General features: G+C 41.6%; 2 protein-coding genes across 2 annotated transcripts in view; one reads left to right on the forward strand and one right to left on the reverse strand.

Annotated features, from left to right (window-relative positions):
- Positions 1-130: 130 nt before the first annotated feature.
- Positions 131-8,919, reverse strand: rtkn2 (rhotekin 2). Its single transcript, XM_053436246.1, has 12 exons — positions 8,779-8,919; positions 7,212-7,405; positions 6,974-7,032; positions 6,798-6,851; positions 6,573-6,690; positions 6,070-6,270; positions 5,384-5,478; positions 4,817-4,923; positions 4,591-4,722; positions 3,909-4,077; positions 3,552-3,659; positions 131-3,321 (listed from the first exon to the last, which is right to left on the reverse strand). The coding sequence occupies exons 1-12, from the start codon at positions 8,911-8,913 to the stop codon at positions 2,504-2,506; spliced, it is 2,190 nt and encodes a 729-aa protein (XP_053292221.1). The 5' UTR covers positions 8,914-8,919; the 3' UTR covers positions 131-2,503.
- Positions 8,920-11,011: 2,092 nt separating this feature from the next.
- cep170aa (centrosomal protein 170Aa) overlaps positions 11,012-22,857 on the forward strand; it is a 35,402-nt gene continuing 23,556 nt past the window's right edge. The window contains exons 1-3 of the mRNA XM_053436563.1: positions 11,012-11,109; positions 20,734-20,793; positions 20,998-21,134. Of these exons, the coding sequence (XP_053292538.1) occupies positions 21,030-21,134 (105 nt within the window). The 5' untranslated portion in view covers positions 11,012-11,109; positions 20,734-20,793; positions 20,998-21,029. The remainder of the gene's footprint in view (positions 11,110-20,733; positions 20,794-20,997; positions 21,135-22,857) is intronic.

Raw genomic sequence — 22,857 nt, forward strand, 5'->3', positions numbered from 1 at the left:
GACGTGTGTTGGGCTGCAATAAAAGCAATGCTTTGACTTTTATTGCCACCCCCTGGTAAACCTTTAGCATGAAAAATATTCAGTAATACTTCCAAGCTCAGCAAAAAATAAAGCAGCCTCACCAGGGGTAGAATGTCGGCTTTTTTATTGCAGATCAGCAATATTCAAGAAAAATACAGTTAGGGTTCCGAGACAAGTGTGAACAGAGAGAAGAGAAAATTGCACCTTTTGAGGAAGGACAATTAACTACAGTACTTAACATTGCACTAGTCACAAATTACACTGCAAGAGAGAGACAAGGTTAATATACATCACTGCTTCTCTAGTACATAAGAACCGATCCACTAAAAGTCTAAATAATGAATGTGCTTAAAAGTCAATTTGAGATGACAGGGATCTATTATCCTATAAAGAAGGAATTGTAAAACATAAACAATGCTAATGGCTGCTATTGTTGATGTGTAATTAAGAAATGAAAAGACTTTTAAAACATGCATATAAATTTAGCTCATTAGTTTAGCTCAGGATTAAAGTGAGAATGTTCCGACCTTGTTAAATCACAGGTACATTCTGTTTTCACAGTAAGAGTCAGTAATACTAACATGGAATGTATATTCATTTTCCTCTGGCTTTATTCTAAGTAAAGCTGAGATGCAGGTTATCTAATATAATTATTGTGATGATTTCAGCCATAACCGCATCAGTAAAAAACAAAAGCTGTGAGGATTTATCTGCAATTTCCCTCTGATTTATCCAGGTATAAAGAGTTTAGCATTGAAGTGACTAACCAAGCACAGGAGACATTTAAAGGCACCTCTAATATTGAGCTGCGTCCCCTTTTGCACAATCCATTCTCTATTCTTTCAAGGCTTAAACTAAATCCTCCTGTAATCTGCCTCTACCCAGATTTGCATCTCTCCCTTTTGATTAAACAGAATTTAGAGGGTGAGATAAAAAACTGTAGACTGTAGCATTCATCACGCTGCTCTATCTGGCCAGGCAATTTCAAGAGAAAGTAGCTAAAGCGAATGTTTTGTACACTGCATTTAATTATGAAGCCAATTCTTCAACACATGATAATTTAAGTGCTTCAAATATTTATCGGCAGGCAGTTCTGGATATGAAAAAAAAGACACAAGGGCGTTCGTTATTTTCAGCCACTCAAAAATACTAATTTGCCCGATTAAGTTCAGAGCATTTTTTTGGCGGCGGTGTTAAATTACGTTGGACACACTGTGTGGCTACTGAAAACCAAGGTCACTCCATTATTAAGACCTCTGGGAAATGGAGAGCTCACATTAGTGCTTGCAATTGCTCCTAAAATCCTGTTCCCTTGAAATGGGCTATAGTGGTCATAAAGTCGTCACAGTAAGTGGAATAAGTCAATAGTTCCAAAAGGAATGACTCCTCCACAGTTGGCCAGTGGATCAATTCCAATTTGAGTGCTTTTGCAAATACTCTTTCTTGGGCCCGTGTTCCAGTGGCGGAGCTGAGAAATAAGCCTTTTCCATTTTAGTGGGATTGATGATGCCGGAGCTCAAGCCAACACACGGCTTCCAATTTTATCTGTGGGGGTTAAGCTGCACATGAGAAAGTGTATAAACGGAGAGAGGAGCTGTACCGATACAATAATCGATATTGCGATATGAGGCGTCCACTGGGATTTGTGTTGTCGTGATGGACGTGGTGGGGACGTCACCCCCCCCCCCCCCACCTCCCTTTAGGTTATAGCAGTAGTTTGACTGTTTGGGAAATAAGCTGATTCACTCCGATATGACGCTGGAACGTTTACTTTAGCACAAAGACGTTCAAAAGTATCCAATCCACCTTCCAGCTACTCTGAAGCTCATTGTTTAACAAGTGATATCTTGTTGGTTTAATCTTAACAAAAAACAAAGTGTTAAAGCTATCGGCTGTGGTTTTAAGGCATTTATATACAGTACTGTTCTTGGCAGAGAACGGTGACTTGCTGGAATGTGTTAGACAGTTTGAGTTTCCTGGTGATGACAAGGCTGAACCACTCTCAGCCAAGAGAGAGTCTGGCACCTAATCTCCCACAAAACTGTAACTTGGTCTGTTTTCAATAAGGATTAAATAAACAAGAGGTTACATGTTAATTTGTGAGCTTTGGAGGTGATTTTTATATCAGCTCTATCTGATTGTTATGCTAAGTCAAGCTCTCCTTCTCGTGGCTCCAGTTTTATATTTAGTGTACAGTTTGGTTTTGATCAACTTTGAAAACTCGTGGCAATAAAGGAAATAAGCATATTCCCCCCAAAATGATCAACTATTCTGTCAGTATTTAAGTAACGCACAAATAGTAATGCCAATAATATCATCACAGTATCTCTATAAAGTTTCAGTCAAATATATTCAGATATCCCATTTCTTCAATGGTCCCCAGCTCATTAGAAGAACTAACAACAGTCAGTTGTTATAGATATGTGTATTAGTTGTAAGGTAGCGCTAGTCGGTTATATCCGGATTTGGTCGGAGGTCAATGTCACAGGGCTTTAAGGTTCATCCTCTCTCTGAAAGACTTCCTTAGTTTGCCCCTCGGTGCCGGAGCGGGGCCGTGACCGGCTCTGACGAAACCGGGCTCAGCTGTGGTTTCAGGGTTCTGGCTGTGGAGGCTCTGGTACTCCAGCTGCTGGACAGGGCCCTGAGCCTGACCTTGCTGTTGAACATCGAGGACACCCAGTGGAGCATTTTTCCGGCTGAGGGCCCCGGCTCCTCCTGCGTTGTTCCGTTGGAGCTGCTGGATGATGGCAGAAAACTTGGCGTCCAGTGACGGTCTGCCAGTTTTGGATCTCGTGGCCGGCTGAGAGGTGTAAGTGCTGGAGTTCTCCTTCTCATGGTATGGAAGAGGAGGAGGAGGATGATGAAGGGGGGCAGGAAGGGGAGGTCTGGTAGTTTTGGATCTCGTGGCCGGCTGAGAGGCGTAAGTGCTGGAGTTCTCCTTCTCATGGTATGGAGGAGGAGGATGAGGATGATGAAGAGAGGCAGGAATGGGAGGTCTGGTAGGACGGGTGGGAGGAGCATACGGTTCCTTGTAAGCAGGAGGGGGCGGGGCGCGCCGCTTCTTGTTGCTGCCGGGTGTAGAGCTGGAGTTGTGGTTTGGGCTTGAACAGGGGGTGGAGGTTTTGCTCTGGGACAGAAGACTCTTCTGCACCACCACTGACTGAGATCCCTCGAACAGAGTGGACCAGTTGGGGACATCCCTCTCCTCCTCATGACCAATCAGATAGTGGCCATCTGTCTCCTCGATCTTGTTGTGGATAATATCTGTGATGCTCTCAAACTTGCCAGGGGAATTTATACCTGAAACAAAATGATTAAATATTAAAACCCAGACCAATACATTAAAAGTATTTTGCAGTCTTGATGTATTACAAAAATAATTGAATAAAATACCACAACGACATAAGCACATGTTCCCATATTCTAATCAGTATGCAAAATAGATACATGAATAACTCGCAAACGAAAAAAAAATCCTCGGAGCGGTGAATTATCAACCTTCATCCACTCGTTCCAATTACTCTACTCACTGAGGTCGTTGTAAACAGAGTCCGCCTGCTTGGTGAGGAAGAGTGATGGTTTCCGTGGTGACGCGACCTCGATCTTCATTAGCCGGTCACAGCAGTGCAGCCACCGGCCTGATGGTAAACAAGGACGGGCATGAGAGGCAGAGATAAAAGGCTCTCGTGTCTGTTTCTAAGCGGAGTTTAGCTGAATATATGTGCGGTCACCATTCCAGTCCCGAATGCTCTTCACACTGCACCTCCTCTTTAAACACTCTCAACTACACACACATACACACACACAGAGACATTAAAAAATAAAATCCTACAGTATTATATGCATACAAACCCATCTGGTGCATGTTTACACAAACTCCCACTCACTCTGGTCATAGAGGTGCTGGTGGAGGGCGTCCAGCCAGTCGTCCAGTTCCTCCCTGGTGTCAGTGGTAAAGACGACGGTCTCATATCCCTCTGGTGAAGGGTTGATGACTGACATACTCCTGGATTTTCTGCCTGCCGACTCCTTCTCCATCACACGGATCCTTGTGTCCTGAAGAAACGACACAAACAACTTTCAATAAGTGCGGAATACAAACGGGGGCTACGTGTGAGATGCTGCAGAACAAAGTACATCGCTGATACTGCAGAAAAAACATTAAGTCAGCAGCAATATGCCGGAGATGCAAGAAGGATCTCAGTTCGTACAGATCCAGTTTATAATTTGGTGCATCTCAAATGTTAAGGAAAACTCTGAGCGGAGATTCCAGACAGTTTTTATTAAATTCGAAGTTTAAAGACACAAATATTTTTGACTGATGTCATCATCTTCCTTTTCTGCCTTTATATTTCTAAAAGCTAAGGACAGAAATGTGTGTTTAACTTCTTGCAGCACTGTAATGTTTTGAATGTTACAAATACTTAAAGTCTACTTTGAATGGTTTTAAGAATCTTTAATAAGCGGTGTCCTTCAGTTGCTACTGCGTTGATGCATTACCAGAAGAATAGAGCAGGAAAAATGACTGTGGAATTTGAAAGTCAGAAAGTTATCGCGACTTTGTCTCACCCTATTGATGGCTATGTTGAGCGTGGGAGGAACTTTCGCGTCGATCTCCTCGGGGGTGAAGTAGCAGGACAAACAGCCAGCGCTCAGGACACAGTACAGACTGCAGCAGCGGTTCAGTCCCTCCACACTTTGCTGCAAGTTGTCGGGAAAGAAACAATGGAACGTGAGTATTTAACCTTGGAAGCAGCTTTGGAGCTAATGCTTACGATAACAGCAGTGGACGCACCTTCTGACTCAGGTAGCCGCTCATCATGGTCTGTGTCATACAGGTCGGCTGGGCCACCAACCGGCAGCAGAGGTTGCCGTACAGTGGGAGCCACGATGACCACTCGGCTGCAATAAAACCCAAACATATAGAAATCAACATCCATTAAAAGCTACTTAAAAATAATGTTAATGTCATGAGAAGATAAATCCAAATCTCTTTTTCCCCCATTATAAAAACACTTAAATGTAAAATACCCACAATAGTCATTAAGCAACGTCCTGTGACATGTGGAGTTAGCTAGAATAATGATTGTATTCAGTAGACCTGATCACCAATGATTCAATGTTCATACCTCTGAAATTAGCTCTGAATAAAAATGAGTAACCGTCTTATCCATTTAATCACTCACACAAAAATCATCCAAACTCGACTTCAATCATAACATATTTTGTTTAATTTAGCTTTCCATTTTAAATGGTGTGAAAAAGATTGTATTATTACCCCAGTGCTCAATTGAACCAGGAGCTAAAAAGCATAATCCCTTCAAATCCCCACATATTAAATTTCCCCGCCTTTGTCTCTTACCGTCTTGGAGGACAATGAGGGAGTGAGACTGGAAGCTGCCTTCAGCCTCGGGCAGACGCAGAGTGGTGTGGGCCAGCAGGCTGTACTTGGCTCCTCTGGTACAGGTACACAAACACACACACAGACACACACACACACACACACACAAAGAAAGAAAGATAGGCATTCTTTCAAGTTCACTGTATTGACTTCTTGTCATCTCTCGGCTTCACGGACTTAAACATAAAAGATTAACGCTCAACTCGAATCTTAACTATGAAATAATAAAGATACACTGATATTCAAGCCTTGAGGTCTGAATAAACATCTTTCAGATTTGTTATGAATTCTCTCCTCATTCAAATACCTATTGATTGCCATGTTTTCCTCCCACAGAACACATGGTATGTGTCACTCACCACATTTTTCACAGATTACTCGACTAAGTGTTTTAAAGGAAGTCCAGTTTTTCCCGTCAGACACAAACAAAACCCAGATGGAAGTATTCCCCCTCATAATTTAAACTGTTGCTTAAGTATGTTAAACCCTGATGTCACTCATCACCCAATGAGATTTATTTACCAGCCTGTTAAGTGAGCCTGCAGCTACTACACCCCTTACTCCAGTAACAAGTCAGAATCAAATGAGTTCCCAACTAAACAGAGAGTAAAGAGTCTGTGCACTTTATGGGATAAGAGAATACTCACGAGGGAATGGGGTTGTGCTGCAGGAAGGTGTCAGGGTCCGGAGACTCCACCAGGGGGCAGAGCTTCTTCCCCGCAGTTTTTCCAAAGGAGCTACGGAGCTTCTTGGCAAACTTCTTTGGCGTGTTCACCATCGTGAGCTCTTCCTCCAGGGCACAACTCCACAGCTCCACCTTCAGCTCAAACTGAGGAACTGCTTCTGGACTGTGGAGCGAGTGAAGACACGTTTGAGTTTCAGCAAAGAGGATAGACATAAATATCTACATAAAAAAATTATATAAAGAAATACAGAGGAATAAAAGATATGTAAACCTCACATTGATTGCACAGAAAAAGATGATCACTGACATCACTAATAATAGATGTGTCAGTGTTTGAAGGAACAATCCAAATATATATTCTGATATTCATATTAAGAAATGAAAAAATCTAATTTCAATATAGGATTCATATATTATTCGTATATGTCACTTCACAAAAGTATGTGTTTGTCAAAGATCACTTACAAGATGGTGACTCCCTCGAAGCAGACGTCAGTGACGGACCTGTCCACCACCACCATGTCTGTGTCAAACACCTCGGAGCCGAGCTGCATCACACAGAACAAGGCCACTCGACGAGAGCCTGGTGAGGGATTAGAGCACATGGTAGAACAGCAGGTGTCCACAAAACAACACGAGACAAAGTAAAACAAAAAGGAATGAGTGGAAACATATCGAGGACAAACTTACTCCCTCTGTTGTTGAAGTGATGTGAATCGCTCCACATCAGGGGAATACGCAGCCCTACAACAAGAGAGGAGGAGAAATATGTATTCGCAAAGCAACACTATAAAAACTTATAGTCTATAATGCTCTATATCGATTTTATAAAAAATAAAACACGGATTAAGGGGTGGCAATCTTACCAGACATTGCAATTGTGCCACTACAGGGCACACGGTCATCTGAGACTGGATCGGAAAGTCTGAAATAAAAAATCATATTCATCATTAGAATGGATCTGAATGGATGACTTTAAACTTGCTTCCAAAAAAAAAGCTTCGTTTTTTATTTTTTAGTCTTCAAAGTTCCTTTCAAAAATATCTAAACATGGTGATCCATCTGATGAATCAGTCGGGCTCTGGTGAGCACCCGGGTCCTTACCCCCTGACCATCATGTCTTGCTCCTCTTTTTTCTTCTGCAGCTGAGTGAAATAAGCCTTGATCCTGGCGTTGCAGGTCAGTAGGTTCTTGGAGGCGTTAAGGACCTGCTCTCTCTTGCTGCAGGCCAGCAGCAGCTTGTAGGCCCCTTCACGCATCCGCACCTCAAAGTCCAGCTTTTCTTGTAAGTTATTGTTCTTCGTGGAGATAAAAATACAGAGAAGAAATGTCAAAACGTAATGAAAATTAATTTAGACCGGCAGATTCCTTTGATGTTTGGAGCTGTCAGAGAATATGCAATAACAGCATGGGATGAGATGGACATGATGAGAGCAAAAATGAACATATTAATTTTGCTAAAATGGAGTTAGGGTCAGAGAAGTTGCCCTCGAAAGTCATTTTGTCAAGTCAACAAATATTGCACACAAATTTGTATCTTTGCATTAAAAAAAACAAATAATCGATTATCAAATCATCTGAAAATTACTTTTCTACAAATCAATGAATTGTTGCAATGGGTGGATGTTTGAAAATGTGCGACCTGTGAAGCAAACTTCATTATTCAAGAGCAGCCTTTGTATGAGTATGAGAAGAAATTATGAATTGCAGAAGAGGATCGGCTGGTTTGATGTTGACCAACTAATCTTTGACATGCATGTAAAATTACACTAAGTAGAGAGTCTAAGGTTAACACAATAAATTACAGAAAATAAAAATGAATGAATGACATGGCTGCAAAGAATGAGTTGATGGTTGCAGGAGCAAATGAGTCAGCTCTAACTAACAATTTGTGGTTTGAATGGAGAAGGATGATGTTATGAATATTGTCTGATATGAAAAGACCATGTTGTTGTCATGAAAAATGGATTTGGCTGATATATCAGCAGGAAATATGTGCATGGAAACAATAAGGAAAAAAACATGCAGGAAAAAAGTGCATGTTTGTTTTATGTAAAAAAAACAAAACTGTTTTCAATATCATTTTCAAGTTCTATATATTTTCGTTTACTTCCTTATGTATCTATTTGTATTCATACTTGAATACAGGCTTACAAACATCATCCTTCTCCATATTATAAACCATCGTATGCACCTGTAACTTCTTAGAAATCTGTCGAATGTACAACAGGTTCAAATCCTCTGCTATATGCACGGTGTCGTTCAGGAGACTCGGGCATCGTCTCGTGCTTTTGGCCTGAAAACACATTAGTTCATCATTTCGCCACATGCTCAGAAACAATGCAGGGAGAACACGTGAAGTGGATGAATGGGAGAACTCACGCCCCCTGGAGACTACTGGTTCAACTGGAAACCAGCGTGTGTGTGTGTGTGTGTGTAGTTTAAAACAGACGAGAGGAAAAGTTAGTTTAGTTGTTTTAAATCAAAGTGAAGAACGAGCTTTGTGTGTCTGCAGCTGTGTACAGGAAGAGGAACCGCGTGTGAGCTTGTTTTCGTTGATTGGACCTTGGACCCTGTGGCGTCAACTGTCACCGGGATTCAAACCCTCAAACACAGTCTGCGTCTCTCTCTCCCTCTCTCTCTCTCTCTCTCTCTCTCCTCTGAAACTCACCTCTGTCTGGAGGAATAACGAGCTCTGCCGGATCTTCTTGCGTTTCACCTCCATGGCCGTGGAGGAACCGACCGACAGCAACGACCAGGCGCCGCCGTTTCGTTTGGAAGTTCGAACGTCCCGCTGCGTGTCCATCTTTTCCTCCTCACAGCAAACAACCAACAACCGCCCCGCCCGGCTCCCACCTCCAACCGACAGGCGGGGGCTCGATTTGAGTCACCGGATCTGCCGGAGGAGACGTGTTGTCCAGAATACAAAAATGTACGACTATTCAAATGAAGAATACACACTTATTGTGAATTATTATACAATAATTACATTTAATAATTTAGTTAAATATGGTTAATAACCTTTTTTATGATGTTTCTTATCCCAATCTTTAGATTATTTGGTATTTAAAAGACAAATCCAGCCTTAAAATCATAATGAAAGTCTTAAAACCAATCTGGTTCACAATGTTTATTATTTAAAATGAGAAAAAAATAATTTTATTTATTAGTATTTCTCGTATTGTTATAAGAAAATACGAGGCAGACGCCCCGCCTTTCCCAGCGGCTCCTTCCCATTTATAAACCGAGCGCTTTTACGCTGTCAGGGAGGAGGGCGTCATTACGTCACAGTGCCAGACAATACTTTTTTGGTTTTTGAATTTTTTTTATTGAGCATTTAGAAAATGATAAATATATCAAACTAAACCAACTTTCAAATTAAAAAACGTTTTTTAAATTTAATAGTGAGCAGCATATGGGTCGTTTTTTTTCCAGGTGTGGATTTCTCAGCCTCATGAAACTTCATATTTCACATATCAATAATCTATAATTATTTCTAATATACGTATTATTTTCTCTAATGTGCGTAGGTTTTAGGAAGCTTTTACTACAGTATTATCATTAAACCGTCTATAACTAAATAATAATAAACAATAATAATAGCCTGTAATATTGTTATGTTCTGGCATTTGATTAATCTCATCACTTGTATAGTTGTTTGTCTCCTGGATGCACTCGTTCATTCGAGCAGCTCATCCTACAGGAGGCACTGCTTTTATTTCCAGTAGAAACTATAGGACCATGTCCAGCTGCTGTGGATGGGACCATAGACTGACTGTATGTAAAGAGGATGGGACGTGCAAACGAGTCTGAAGCGTGACCAGTGAGTGCAGGAAACCCGCCCACCCGGTTCCCCCTCACCGGGATCCTGTGGCTCCGGGTCGAGCGTCCACAGTTGGAAGTGTCGACGCAGGAGCTTCAGCACAAGCAAAAACCCAAACACAGGAAGTTACGACATCTGCTTTCGAAAGTAAAAGATGGATCAGATGAGATGCATATATAGGCAAGACATCCATAAGCCTCTGAGGTAATCTGTGCACAGTGATGTCAGCCTCTCTGCCATCTGGGCTACATTTTGTTTTTATCTCATTTGCATTAACTCATGTACTTTAGTTTTTCTATTATTCATCATTTCCAATTAACCATAATATTAGGGAGTCGTTTACAGCGACAGTTTATCATTCATAGCCCAATATAGGATAACACTAGTAGACAATCCTCTTATTTTATCTTATTTAATAATCATATAATTTTTGTTTCCAGTTCCTTTTGCCCATCTAAACAACATTAACAAAAAAAGTATCACAATTATGTATATCAGAGCTTTCTTAATTATGCCTTATGCTGTACACAAAGATGTTTTTTTCAAACTAATCCTGCAAATTAAACATGGTTTCCGTCCTTTGTCATTAATATGAGACATAGTAGAGTCAGGGCCGTAGTAAGATGAGTTTCCATCTCAATCTTAAAAAACTGTTCTGGAAATCTGGCTCATGCTTTTATTAAAGCACGATGATAAATTTAGCCTAAAAACTTTATTCACTTATGATTGCATTAGTCATCACCACTGACGCATGTGTTTAGTTGCTGATTAAGTTATTTGTGTAGGCGTGACAATGGTTGTGTTGTTCAAAAGCCCAGAGGGGGGGGCAGAGAAGCTGCATTTACTACATATGGGCCCCAGATTATTGTTGTGCACAACCTCAGCCTACTTATTTACACTTAAGCTCAGGAGCCTCCCCCCTCCTGCATGCTGTTGTCACCACTCTGCTTTTACTTTGACAGTCACGACCGGTGCTCCTGTTTTGTCGCCTCCGCCGCGTTGACGCTTCTCCTTTGCGCGGTGGGAGCGGCGTGTCTCTGGGCAGCGGAAGCGGAGGAGGCCGCGCGCGGACTGAACTGCAGCAGCGGCAGAGGCAGGGCTGGGCTCCACACACACACACACACACAGACGGACACACACATTCAACGGCCAACACACCGCCAGAGAAGGAAAAAACGGGTAAGTGAGGAGCGGACTTTTACTTTTATACGAAAAACAATGTTTAGCATGTGGCTAGCGGTGAGCCTTAAGCTAGCCGGGCGTCAGACTCGTGAAGTTTACGCACGAGATACAAAAAATGGGAAAGAGTCGCTTTTTTTTCTGCCTCTCTGCTGCACATCTATTGGAGCCTGTGTGTGAGTTTTTTTTTAATGGTGATGTAAAAAAATACTGACGCGAAATTGACGCACAACCTATTTAACAAAGACACAACTAGCTTAGCAATAACACGCTGTTATGCGTATAACGGCGAAACAGCCCCGGTGTGTGTTGGCTAACCGGGAGGCTACTATTGTCAGCAGCGGCATGACCAGCCTGTCTCCGCCTTTTCCCAAAGCCACAGAGCCACCGCCACTTTGCAAAAAATACATGGAAACACATGAAAATGGACAGACAAGCACCGGTCCCCATTAACTGTCTGTGCTGCTATTGTCTGTTATGGACCCGCTGTCGGTCGCATCCTCCCGCAGCCGCATGGAGGAGGCTGTGCAGACAGGATGCACATCAATGACGGCCGCTCGCATTGAGCGCTTTGTGCTTCACCCACTGGAAACACGCTCCATCCTCTGGAGCCTCATTTGAGGGTGTTTATATTATTCTTTTACCGAGGAACGGGTTTGCATGAGCAGGTATTTCTCTATGTGATGTGGCTGCAGTGTGTCCCGATGCCGGACCCCCCCCCCCCCCCCCCTCCTCCTCCTCCTCTTCCTCCTCCTCGTCTCTGTGCAGGCTTTGTTTTCATGGGGCAGATGAAGAAGTAGCTGGCCTACATGCATCCGCTCTCTTTGTGTCGATTGCTGTCATCAGCACACTATATATAAAAGTTGTGTGGTGTAAATGCATGATGGCATCTTTAATACTGACTTGTTTCGTCATTCACCGGCAAAGATCTTACAAGATGTCCCTGTTTTGGGCCTTTTACAAAATCAGTGCAAAAAGTAAGGGTTGTTGTTATTATCTGGTGAATGACGGTGGTGCAAATGCTTGAAACAGATGCATGACAAATACAGAAATTACTCAACTGTCCCAAGAACTGGAAACAAAGACGTCTATTCATAGCAGCAGCAGCAGAAGCAGCATGATTTTATTAAATTATCTTGAACCTTTTCTTTGATGTCTTCAAGGGTAAAAAGGTACCAAAACATTCCTGTTCAGGGTTTATAACACAGTTTGCTGTCCTCATAACGGCCCGATGTATTCTTGGAAAGCTCAAGAGCTACAGTTGACACTGGACAGTCTCCTCCTCCTCCCTCAGCTGCAAGAATTCAAATTTTATTTGGGTTTGAGCCATAGAATGTGCAGACAAAACCATCCAGTCCAGTTGGGTTCTTTCCTTTCCTTCTTCCCCTCTTCTTCGCTCGGACTCTGCCTCTTTCCAGACTACTTTGTGTCCTCTCTGAATTTGACTGGCTGCGTTCTTCTTCACTCTCAGAGCAGTTGCATTTTTAAAAACTGTGTCAGTGTCACAGGACGCTCGGTCAGCTGCAGCTCAGCCGGCCGCCTAATGTGTCCATTAACACAGTTTAAGCAATGACGATAACATTGCAAACAATGAGAGTGAATAGAAATAGTGCACACTGTTTTTATTTTGTTGAAGTTGTTTTGTGTTGAATCTGTTTTTCTTGTGAAAACTGGAAAACTCGACTTGACTATTTACCTTTTAACGTTGAACTAAAAAAATGAAATATCTTTATTTTTCATCTTTGCAACTTGTTATCTCACAGCTGACACAACTTGTGCCTGGTACAGTAACACAATCCCTATAACCTGGTGTTGAATGAGCAGTGTGTCATAGAGTATTGCATGAAGACTATGACCCTGTTTTCTGTTCAAGTGTGTATTTGGGATTGTGGACTTTGTTGTCTGGCCTCCCTATGGCTATTGTGTGTAGTAGGAAGTTAAGGAAGTGAGTTCATTTTACTTCAGTGGTCAGGAACTATTATTTTGCTACTGAAAACAACAACCCAGCCTGAAACTTAATATACTAATGTACTGTATTCTTTTCAATTCGTCTTTAAAAGGGTCTTTGTACCAGGGAGTCTATGGTTAAATATAGCTGCGAATCTCACTTTTGTAATCTGCAAGAGTAGAAATGTTAAAAGGGTTATGAGAGTCGCATAGCTCTGCCTCATGCAGCTCCTGCTTGAGTGCAGAGTCAGAGAGAAAAACAAGGGAGGTGAAGTCTGTGATTAAATGGGAAAATGGGAAAGCACAGCAGAAAACAAGAAAAACGATGTAACCATCAGCTTCTTCCTTGTTATGGAACATCAAGGGCGGGTCTGACTTTATTTTCCTTCCATTTAACCTTTCAAAAATGAGAAATAAAACAGAATGAACCTCACATCTGTTTCGGGGTGTAACATATTCCCTTGTGAGTTTCCGGTATTTTGTGCTTCTCTCCATTGCAGATATTGATCTTGTATTCTGGCGGTTTTTATTCCTATCTCTCCTGTCTCCCTGCTGATTGTCCTGTTATGCTAACAGTGATGTTTTTTTCCCCTCCACCTAAATGCCAGTGTGGATTTCCGGGTGAGAGAGTTGTGTTTACCATTTTTGTCTGCTGCTGCTGAGGTTGCCGCTGTGGGCAGTGTAATGTCGGTGCCATCAACAACGTGGCAGGGTTGGCCAAACACTAATATTCAAACTGTTCAAAGGGCCACGGGTCAGTCATTATGTGCTCAGCAGGGGCCACACAGGGCCACGAGACCACCGACCAGACAGAGCATACCATGGCTTCAGTAGCTGCATAATACAGTGATTTAATTAGTCTTATTGAATAGTGATGGCTAACTATATTAACCCAGTTGATATTGTTTTTTTTGGAGAAGACTAAAATTGGCCCACTGTTAGACTACACATTTCAATTACCTAAATTCGGTATCTAAAATCAAAGCAAATACTTTTGAGCAGTTGTTGAATGAAGTTTCTTAATGCTATGCCAGTGTTTTCTTAAACCATATAGGAGCTGCCATTGTCACTTCTTGTTGCCGTCTCACCTAAGACACGCCCACTGCTGCCGAAGCTCTGCGGTTCGGCCACAAGTGCATAATACGACGTCTGGCAAGATGGAGTCTAATATCATATTTCGTATTCCAACATTTTGACGTAGAATTCTCAGCTTACCACTTTTATTTATATCCTGCTGCCACGTCCTTGTCAGAAAACTGTCCCCCAGCCTATCTCTATTATCTGAAAAATGTACACCACCCTCACATGACTCAATAATTATTCCTGTACGCTGACAAAATCTATGCTGCAGGGCATGTTCTCCATTAATTCTCTTGGATTGATAGTAATAATGAACTGGAGTTCGTTAAGAGTGCTGGTTTTCCCCTCTTACACTCCATAGGATGAATAACGTCCCTTCTTCAGATAGTGTGGAAGGACAGATTGTTTTTTTTTAACTATAATTCTTTACATTTCTCAACATCCATGAAATCGAATTTTCCATGTGTGTGTCTGTAGATCGCTTGAAAACACAAGGATCACTGAGCATGTGGGGGGTGTAATTCTTAAGGCCATGGGCGTGCTGGGTTGTGTATGGTAATAACAATGAAGCAGGCTGGACGGCTGCTGGCTAAATGGAGGTGTTTGCTTGTTTGTTCCTCTCACCATGTGATGTGTGCGGACGCTTTTCAGCACCATATGGTCTTTTCTGCTGCACGGAGCAGTTTTTTTTCCCCAACCCACATGCTGCATGTCCCATATAAGCCACATTAACACACATTAAGCCAGACATGCACATATACACTCAGGTTTCTGCAGGCCTGAAGTTTTATGCTGACACCATAATGATTTATTAGCCCCTGCATGGTGCTGTAGTCCTGTCATAAAGAGATTAATGTTGGTGTATAGTCTTTATCTGGTTGTATATATTATGAACTCTTTAGTTTTATCATTAAATAGCACACATGTTTTTCCCTTAGTCACACTTTACATGGGTTAGGGTTAGTTTTGATCTTGTTTTAACTTGCTGGATTTATATTTACAAAAGCATAGTGTGGAAATTGTGACCCATTAGAGTGTCATGTAATGTATTTTCCATTTGATACACATTATAAATATGCTGTTCTTCAGGAGCAACGTTTCTAACATGTAAGGGACGCAAAACTGAAAGAATACAAATGCAGACTAAGATGTAGAAATGTGTAACTTCCGCAGCAGAATTATGCGAATTATGAGTTATGTCCTGCCTCTACACTGACGCCATTACTCAACTGAATGTTTCACATAATGTTCTGGTGTTTTGAATATGTTTGTGTAGTCTATGTGTGTATGTGAAAGGCAGGCTTCAACAAACGTCACATTTTCCAGAGTTCATGTCTGAAATAAGCAAAAATATGTGTATATGTCAAAACGTTCTGCGTACTTTCAGTGTGTGGAAACCAGATCACGCTTGGCTGTGATACTCACTACATTCAGCCTCAGGTCTGTGAACAAGCCTTTATGTTGACAACCTAAAACTACAGACATACTTATCAAAGATTTCAGCCCGCGGCAGTTGTTGAGGATTTCTCTGACTAATTACCATGATTACACTCATTCCAGGTTTGAGTGGTTTGACAAAAGTTCTTTGGGAATCAAAGTCAAAGGAGTTCCCTTCAACAGAATATATTTGTTGGCTATTCTTCATTTATGAGTAGAGGTAAAGTAGCCAACTTGATTCAAATGTCAAAAGGAATCCAACACTTCCAGACTGACATCCCTGGAGCTGGCTCCTTTGTGCACCCAGAACTTTTCCAATGTACTGTATTATTAAACTGCTGTGAAACAGAAGTTATGTTTTTGACTGGCGGCCCTAGATATATGTATTGGATGTGTGTAAAAAAAAAGGTGCCAGTTTTCTTCATCATTATTTGAAAAGAGATAAAGCAAATCCAGATAAAAATCCAGATCCATCAGACTGTTGGGCCTTGGTGGAGATATACACTCAACTGAGGGCCATTCTAGTTCAGCCTGTTATAAGTGTCTGGTATATTGTTACCGGTCTGTTCCTAACGCGTATGAGGGAACAATAGATTGTATACCTCCTCTACCGAGCACTTTTATGTCTGTAAATCTACAGTAGAATCAACCATTGGGGACCAGTCAAGCCTTTGCCTGTCTGTCCGTTTGCCTGTCCAGAGGGTATATGGTTATCTCTCCAGGAATCTGTTGTCTGTTTTTTCTTTCTCTTTACACCCCTCGGGGTCTGTAGGCGTCTTTGCTCTCAGAGCACCTCCGGGGTTGCTAGACCACTTCGTCCTCCCTTGTCTATTATGTATTGACTTTGAAAGAACCTAACTGACCTTACCCCAGCATTTTCAAGAGAATGGGCTGCTTCGATGTGCTTTTACTGTTATTGGCTTTGCTTTATACCTCCAAGGTGCTGTCTACCATCACATGCCCTCTTTGTTATCCTCTTCCCTTGTTGCAAAGCTACAATATCGATTACAGTTCTATTGTCAGAACCCGAATTCCAGGTCTTAAACAAAGTGTTTGAAAGGTTGAAGCCTGAATGAAGTAGATTTTTCTAGGGGTTGATGGCGATATCAATATATTGGCTATATTAAAAACAGAGAAAATGGCAAAGATTCCGACAATGTTTTTATCGAACTCTTATGACAAAGAAATCTGATTGTGGCTTAAACTGTTTTATAAACACCTTTACACAAATATATTGAACATGAATTATGGTAGAATAACGATAACATAACTGTTTATGTAAATGATAAATACATGAATGCTTTGGGCATCATTTATCCTATAACATAAAAGTCTTCATATCGGTGTATATCAGAAAACATAAACAGCTAAAGCTCACTGATCTTAAGGATTTAAGTTCTAAAGTATTGTATATTTTTGGCATTATCTTTGCTACCACGGGGGGCAATCACTGATCAAGCTGCTGTATCCACTGAGTGCTATTTATATCAGTACAATCAGGTTTAGCTAATGCTGTAAACACAAAGGTTCATCATCTTGTGTCTACCGGAGGATTTCTCCTGGGAAACACCAACCAGACATGGACACTCATAACAGTGAGTGCCTGGAAGCTTTTCTCTTTCATCACTAGTATGCTTATCAATCAGCAGCAAGATAGGATGTTTGATAATGTTATTATTCTTCTTACTTCTTATTCCCAATTAAATGAATGCACATAGTGCAAACATGTAGTTTTTAACAACAGTAGATTGTTGCTGTGGTAGGTTTTAATGCAGCTATACTGAGATTAAGCTCCATTTTTACAATGTAGGCAGACAACCACACCCTTACTAGGGCTAAGTTTGGCTCTCATCATAAGACCAAGAGGAAATGTGTGTTGCTGGAGAATGAGTTGTCTCTCTGTCCGTCTGTCTGTCCATCTCTCTCTCTCTCTCTCTATCTCTCTCTCTTTCTCTCTCACTCTCACCGTCTATCTCGCTCTTGTTTGCTTAGTGTCAGTAAATGTGTGTGCGGAGGCTACACATAGCAGCTGTCAGCTTGTGTGTGTGTGTGTGTGTGTTTGTGATGTAGTGTGAGTCAGCTATCAGGGTTATGATGGTGCTGTATAACGGTCTGGGAGGTTAGAGAGAAAGATCAGAGGAGTGATGGTTACCAAGCTGTTGCATCATCCCGGGACGCTCACTGGAGCCAGATGCTACGTGGAGAGCAGCAGCAGCAGCCATGTGCAAAGAAACACACATGAGTCGATGACACAGAATGAACTGGTGCTCACTGACCCAACTTCCTGAATCCCTCCAGCTTATATTTGTGAGTGGCTAGCTCATCATGGCGGGAAGAGATTTGAACTGTTGAAAAAACAGACGATGGCTTAAATATAATTTTGCCGGAGAAAGCGGAAACATGGCTGTTACAACAATTAGTCACTGCTGATCGAAAGTGCTGCTTTATTATCAATCTTCCACCCTCACTGCAGATGACGTGGGGCTTTTAAGTCGACAATTTCAATTTGGATTCAAAGATGAGTGTCCACCATAGGAAGTGCTAGGCAGGCTTCCTGTCCTTTCCTTCTCCCCCTGTACAAAGAATTCACAGTCATCTTGGAATAATCCTGCCCTTTCACTCCTTTATTCTGTGTGTGTCTGTGTGTGAGTGCGTGGAAGATAGATTAAGTGTAGTTCAGGGTGTTGGATTTCCTGCCAAAACCATGAGGTCACTGTTCCTCTTTATTAGTCCCAGCTACAATGCGGCTGAATGGAGATGAGTGGGAGCCAGGGCTGTTCCCACTCAGTTTGTTTTCACTTTAAACACAGAAAATGTCTATAACCAGTATTTAGAAGGATATATTTCTCATAATCCAGGGTGATGTTTTCAGATCGCTTTACATTTGTGATGCACTTTTGCTTTCATATGCAACAAACATAAGCAGCGATGTTCACCCTTGTTGGCTGAAGCCGAACTATTTGACATAAGCCATCCAGGGGAACGCTTTAAGTTTGAAGTTCTTCCATTCACCTCTCTTGTAAGACTGAGAGAGATATATATGTCAATACCAAGCTCAAACTATCTGTATGGACATCACTTATTTCAAATGAGAAAATATCTATTTTTTAAGAATATGGGTTAACTCACTGTTTTTACATGAGGACTTTTATGAGCACATGTCAAACAGACATTATTTCCTTCTCAGCTGTACCTCCCCTGTCAGACTAACCACTGCATTCCTCCTGCTGTGCTATTGCTTTCATGTGTTGTAGCGAGAAGGTTCTTTTTGATGACCCCACACAGGCTGGTATGCATCGTATTCAGGCTCCTCAACCACACTCTCATTAACCTTGCAGTGTGTGAGTGTGCAGTGGTTATGGAGACAGGAGGCTCTCTGATGGTTTGGTTACAGCGAGGAGGGACGACCACAGATAATTATAGTGCTGTTGTTCTGCTTTCTCTGATGCATGCCATGCATGCAAAGTGTGTTGTTGCAGTGTGGCATTCAAACACAATATTAGTTATATATATCAAATACTTCAGATATATATATCTGAAGTATTTGATGGGTCATGTGGTGGTATAAATATTAATGATGATAGGTGCAATTGAGTCCTTTGTTACTATAATTGAATGTATTACATTATCTTTTTTTCATGAGAATAGGAAATTGTTTGGTCCTTTTCTAAATGCAACCAATCTTACATTCCCTAGGTATTCCTATCTCGCTTAGCCCACATATTTCATTATGCTATTCACATTAAAGCAAAAAATGACAAAAATAGATTTCAAAGAAAGACTTACCTGTGGCTGCGTGTTGCAACAGATTACTTTATTATTATCACAGTTCTTTTCAGCTCTTCGGTTCTGCATTAAATGCTTCACACATCCCATTAAAGTGTAACTGGAATGAAATGAAACGCTGATCCATTTGACATCAGAGAAGTGTTTGTACAGTCACGTTCCCAACAGCGTCGTGCAAAGAACCATCAGAGGTGTGCGGTTGATTAAAATGTTACCCAGGGGATTATGGAGTTGGTATACGAAGTACTTATGAGGTCAAGTGAGCAGGAGCTAAGCTCAATAATCTGTAATTCCCTCTCTGAAGGGCTTTTCTTGGCATTTTCTCCACACAACGTAGCTCCCGTTATTTTTTGCCACATAAAGTGCTTCCGTTTGAAAGCTATGTTTAATTTACAAGTGAATAATTATGAGAAACATTAAAACAGTCTAAACCTTGGTTTAAACTTTTCACAACGGACTAGTTGCCATCTTGTGACAGGTTGAAATATTCAATAATGAAAAAGTTTGTGGTTGCAAAATGTTGCATACATCTGCTCAGTCAGACCGTGGCACTCTCATCGAGCCATTAAACCAAACTACTAACTTGCTAAGTAGCCAGTCAGTCATACACAGGGTTTCTGCAGGGTTATCAAAAGTCTTGAAAAATTAAATAATCTAAATTGTAGGCCTAAAAATTCCTTAAATATTTTAGATTATTACCCACTTGGTCCTTGATACTGTAGGTCACCATGATTATGTTAATGTTCTGCTAATGCTACTTGTCACGATTTTTTTTAAGATAAAGTTTTGAAACCCTGCACACTGATAACACGCCGGCTGAATGTAAGTTCTATCGAGCGTCGTCCTTCCAGGGCTGAGCAGTTAGAACGTCTGAGGGGCTGACCTCCTTTCCAGCTCATCTGAGGGAGAGCGAGGGGAGGAGGGAGGCAGGAGGGAACATAAACGTCCTGCTGGTGAGGCCGGCCAACATTCCTACATCACTTCCTCCTCTAACATCTGGCAATGATCAGGGCGGGCAGAGAGCGAGAGAGAGAGAACGAGAGAGAGGGGCAGGGCGCATCTCACTGGCTGGCTCAGTTTTCACTTTCAGGCGAAGACCATGTGGCATCGCATTGCAAGACCGCCCACTCCATCTCATTCCCCCTCGCTGCAAAACAAAATGAAGCAAGATGGAGTTTTTTGACTTAATTTATCTCGAGTACTTTGTATACAATTTGCATTTGATTCTGCTGGCTAGCTTTTCATATGTTCTTTCATACATCACTGTTTAGATTGTCATGATGCAAAGAGGTTGAATGTGTTTGACTGCATATGTGAGAGTGAACTGAAAGGAAAGATACAAAACTAAAAGCTCCCTGTTTCTTCTCTTCTCAGGATGGCCTAGCGGCGTTGTGCTGTCAGTGGTCTATCAGCAGTGAGCTACCTGGACCAGAGGTGTGTAGTACAACTCAAAAAAATACACTTACAGACAATTATATTTAGCAATTATTCAAATTTGCCTCCATTCTGATATACGACTTAACTCCCAGAACTATTTCAGAAATTTAAGGATTTAGCTTGATGTGATTTTGACATACTGACGTTATTTTATAATAAGACTAAGAAAGTACATCTGTGTATTTGCTCTTGTCCCAGTAGGTGTGTGCCAGAGGCAGCAGCAGGTCGCAGCGATGAGTGTGACGTCCTGGTTCCTGGTGAGCAGCGGGGGCACTCGCCACCGGCTCCCACGGGAAATGATTTTCGTCGGTCGGGATGACTGTGAGCTCATGCTACAGGTGAGAGCAAGTTACTCACTGATTTCTCCCCTGACAGCCGCCTCATCAGTCTCAGTAAAGCGGAACGGACAAGTTATGTTTTCACTTTCAATCTCATTTGAGAAATTGCTCTCCTGCCCTGGCTATTCAAAGAAACGAAATACTGTCTCATTGCATCCTGAGACTTAGTGAGTTAAACATGAAGAGAACATTTAAGATAATATGATAACTGATCACACACAAAGCCTGATTCTCATTTAGATTCCTCTCAGTCAAATAAAAACACTGTTGACCTCTCACTGATCTGACTATTTACTGAGCCTTACTAAAGACACTGCAAAGCAACCCTTGTGTTGTCGCTCTTGTCGTAACAGAGCACGTTTATATGTCCGCATGTTTGTGTGCGTGTTTGCCTCATTGTGTTTACTGAAATGGTGTCTTGACTCCAGAGACCACGGTGTGTGTGCTCATGTGTACCTCTGCACTATTATTAGAAAGTGGGGCAGATTCCTCTTCAGTTACATCTTATCCGGCTGAGTCAGTTGAAGTTGTGTGTACGGGGGTGCATCTATTACCGCAGCACCCTCTGTTGTGACTTTACATGTTGAGAGAAGGTTTTACTGGTCCCAGTGCCTGTCACACAGTTAAGAAAACACTCAGAACTCATTGATGTTTATCCATTTTCGCTGTGTTTGTTTCTATTGTTTCACACAATCTCAAGTTTTTTTTTGAGAACTTGAAGGAGTCATGTTTATTGTTGTCTCATTCCTTCTAGTGGTGAGATTTTGTTTACAAGATTGAGAATTAACTGTCAATCTCGATTGGACAGCGTTAGTTTTTGTGCCACTGGGGGGGGTAGTGATTAGGATCTCCGTCTGTCTGTGCATCTGTCTGCAGCAGAACTGAGAAACCATTTCGGATTTTTTCATAATGAAACTTCACTGTTTCAATGTGAGTCAAGCAGTGAGGTTGTGTCCATTGATTCTTATGGTTTGGCTCCTTTTGAAAGATTTTGAATCCCGGGGGAAATGTTGTCTCCTGATGACCGTTGTTGTTGTTGCCCGGTTGACCTACATCCTCTCACAGTCATGTTCTTTCATGAGGAGACTTCAAGAGAGCAGTAATAAGAACCATTTACTGAAGCATGTAGAGTGATCTATATATATTGGCCCTGCTTGTGAATGTTTGTGTTTCTGTGTTTGTTTTATCCCTATCCTAGAGATGGCTTTTGAAGGATAGGGCGTTATAGATAAGTGAAATATCTCAAATTGAGGACATGTTCAGCTTTGTGTATGTGTGCGTTCTGAGCAGCTCCTTACAGTTGTCCTCCATGTGACTGCGTTAATGAGCCATGGCGTCATCACATGGCTAGACAAGGGGCTTTCTGTCAATGCGCCATTCAACACAAACATTCACTTGCAGACTGAGAATGATCGGTGTTACATTGGTTTTGTGTCGTCTTGCTAAATTTACCCGCTGCTTGTTTTGCCATCGATCTCACACACATACAGTTGTGACAGTTCTACTATTCACAAACTGTGGCTGGAATACATTCATCTTTTTTTGTGTATTGGAAAAGGGAAGGCAAAGTAAATACAGGAACAGAGTCACCAGGCTTGAATCATATGTATTTTTACTCTTGGTAGAAATGAACTGGATAAAATAAATCATTTAGGATTTCGCAACTGGTCTGAAGTCTGTGTGTGTGTGTGTGTGTGTTTCTCCTCTATCTCTTCTTCTTTTC

The sequence above is a fragment of the Pleuronectes platessa genome, chromosome 12, assembly GCF_947347685.1.
Source record: "Pleuronectes platessa chromosome 12, fPlePla1.1, whole genome shotgun sequence".
Lineage (NCBI taxonomy): Eukaryota > Metazoa > Chordata > Actinopteri > Pleuronectiformes > Pleuronectidae > Pleuronectes > Pleuronectes platessa.

Excerpts from the sequence above, each read along its gene's own strand:
- rtkn2 (XM_053436246.1), bottom strand. The coding sequence starts at position 8,913 with ATGGACACGCAGCGGGACGTTCGAACTTCCAAACGAAACGGCGGCGCC. Across the intron at positions 7,406-8,778 it reads CGTTATTCCTCCAGACAGAG|AACAATAACTTACAAGAAAA; the intron begins GTGAGTTTCAGA and ends ATCTCCACGAAG. Across the intron at positions 7,033-7,211 it reads CAAGACATGATGGTCAGGGG|ACTTTCCGATCCAGTCTCAG; the intron begins GTAAGGACCCGG and ends TTTTTATTTCAG.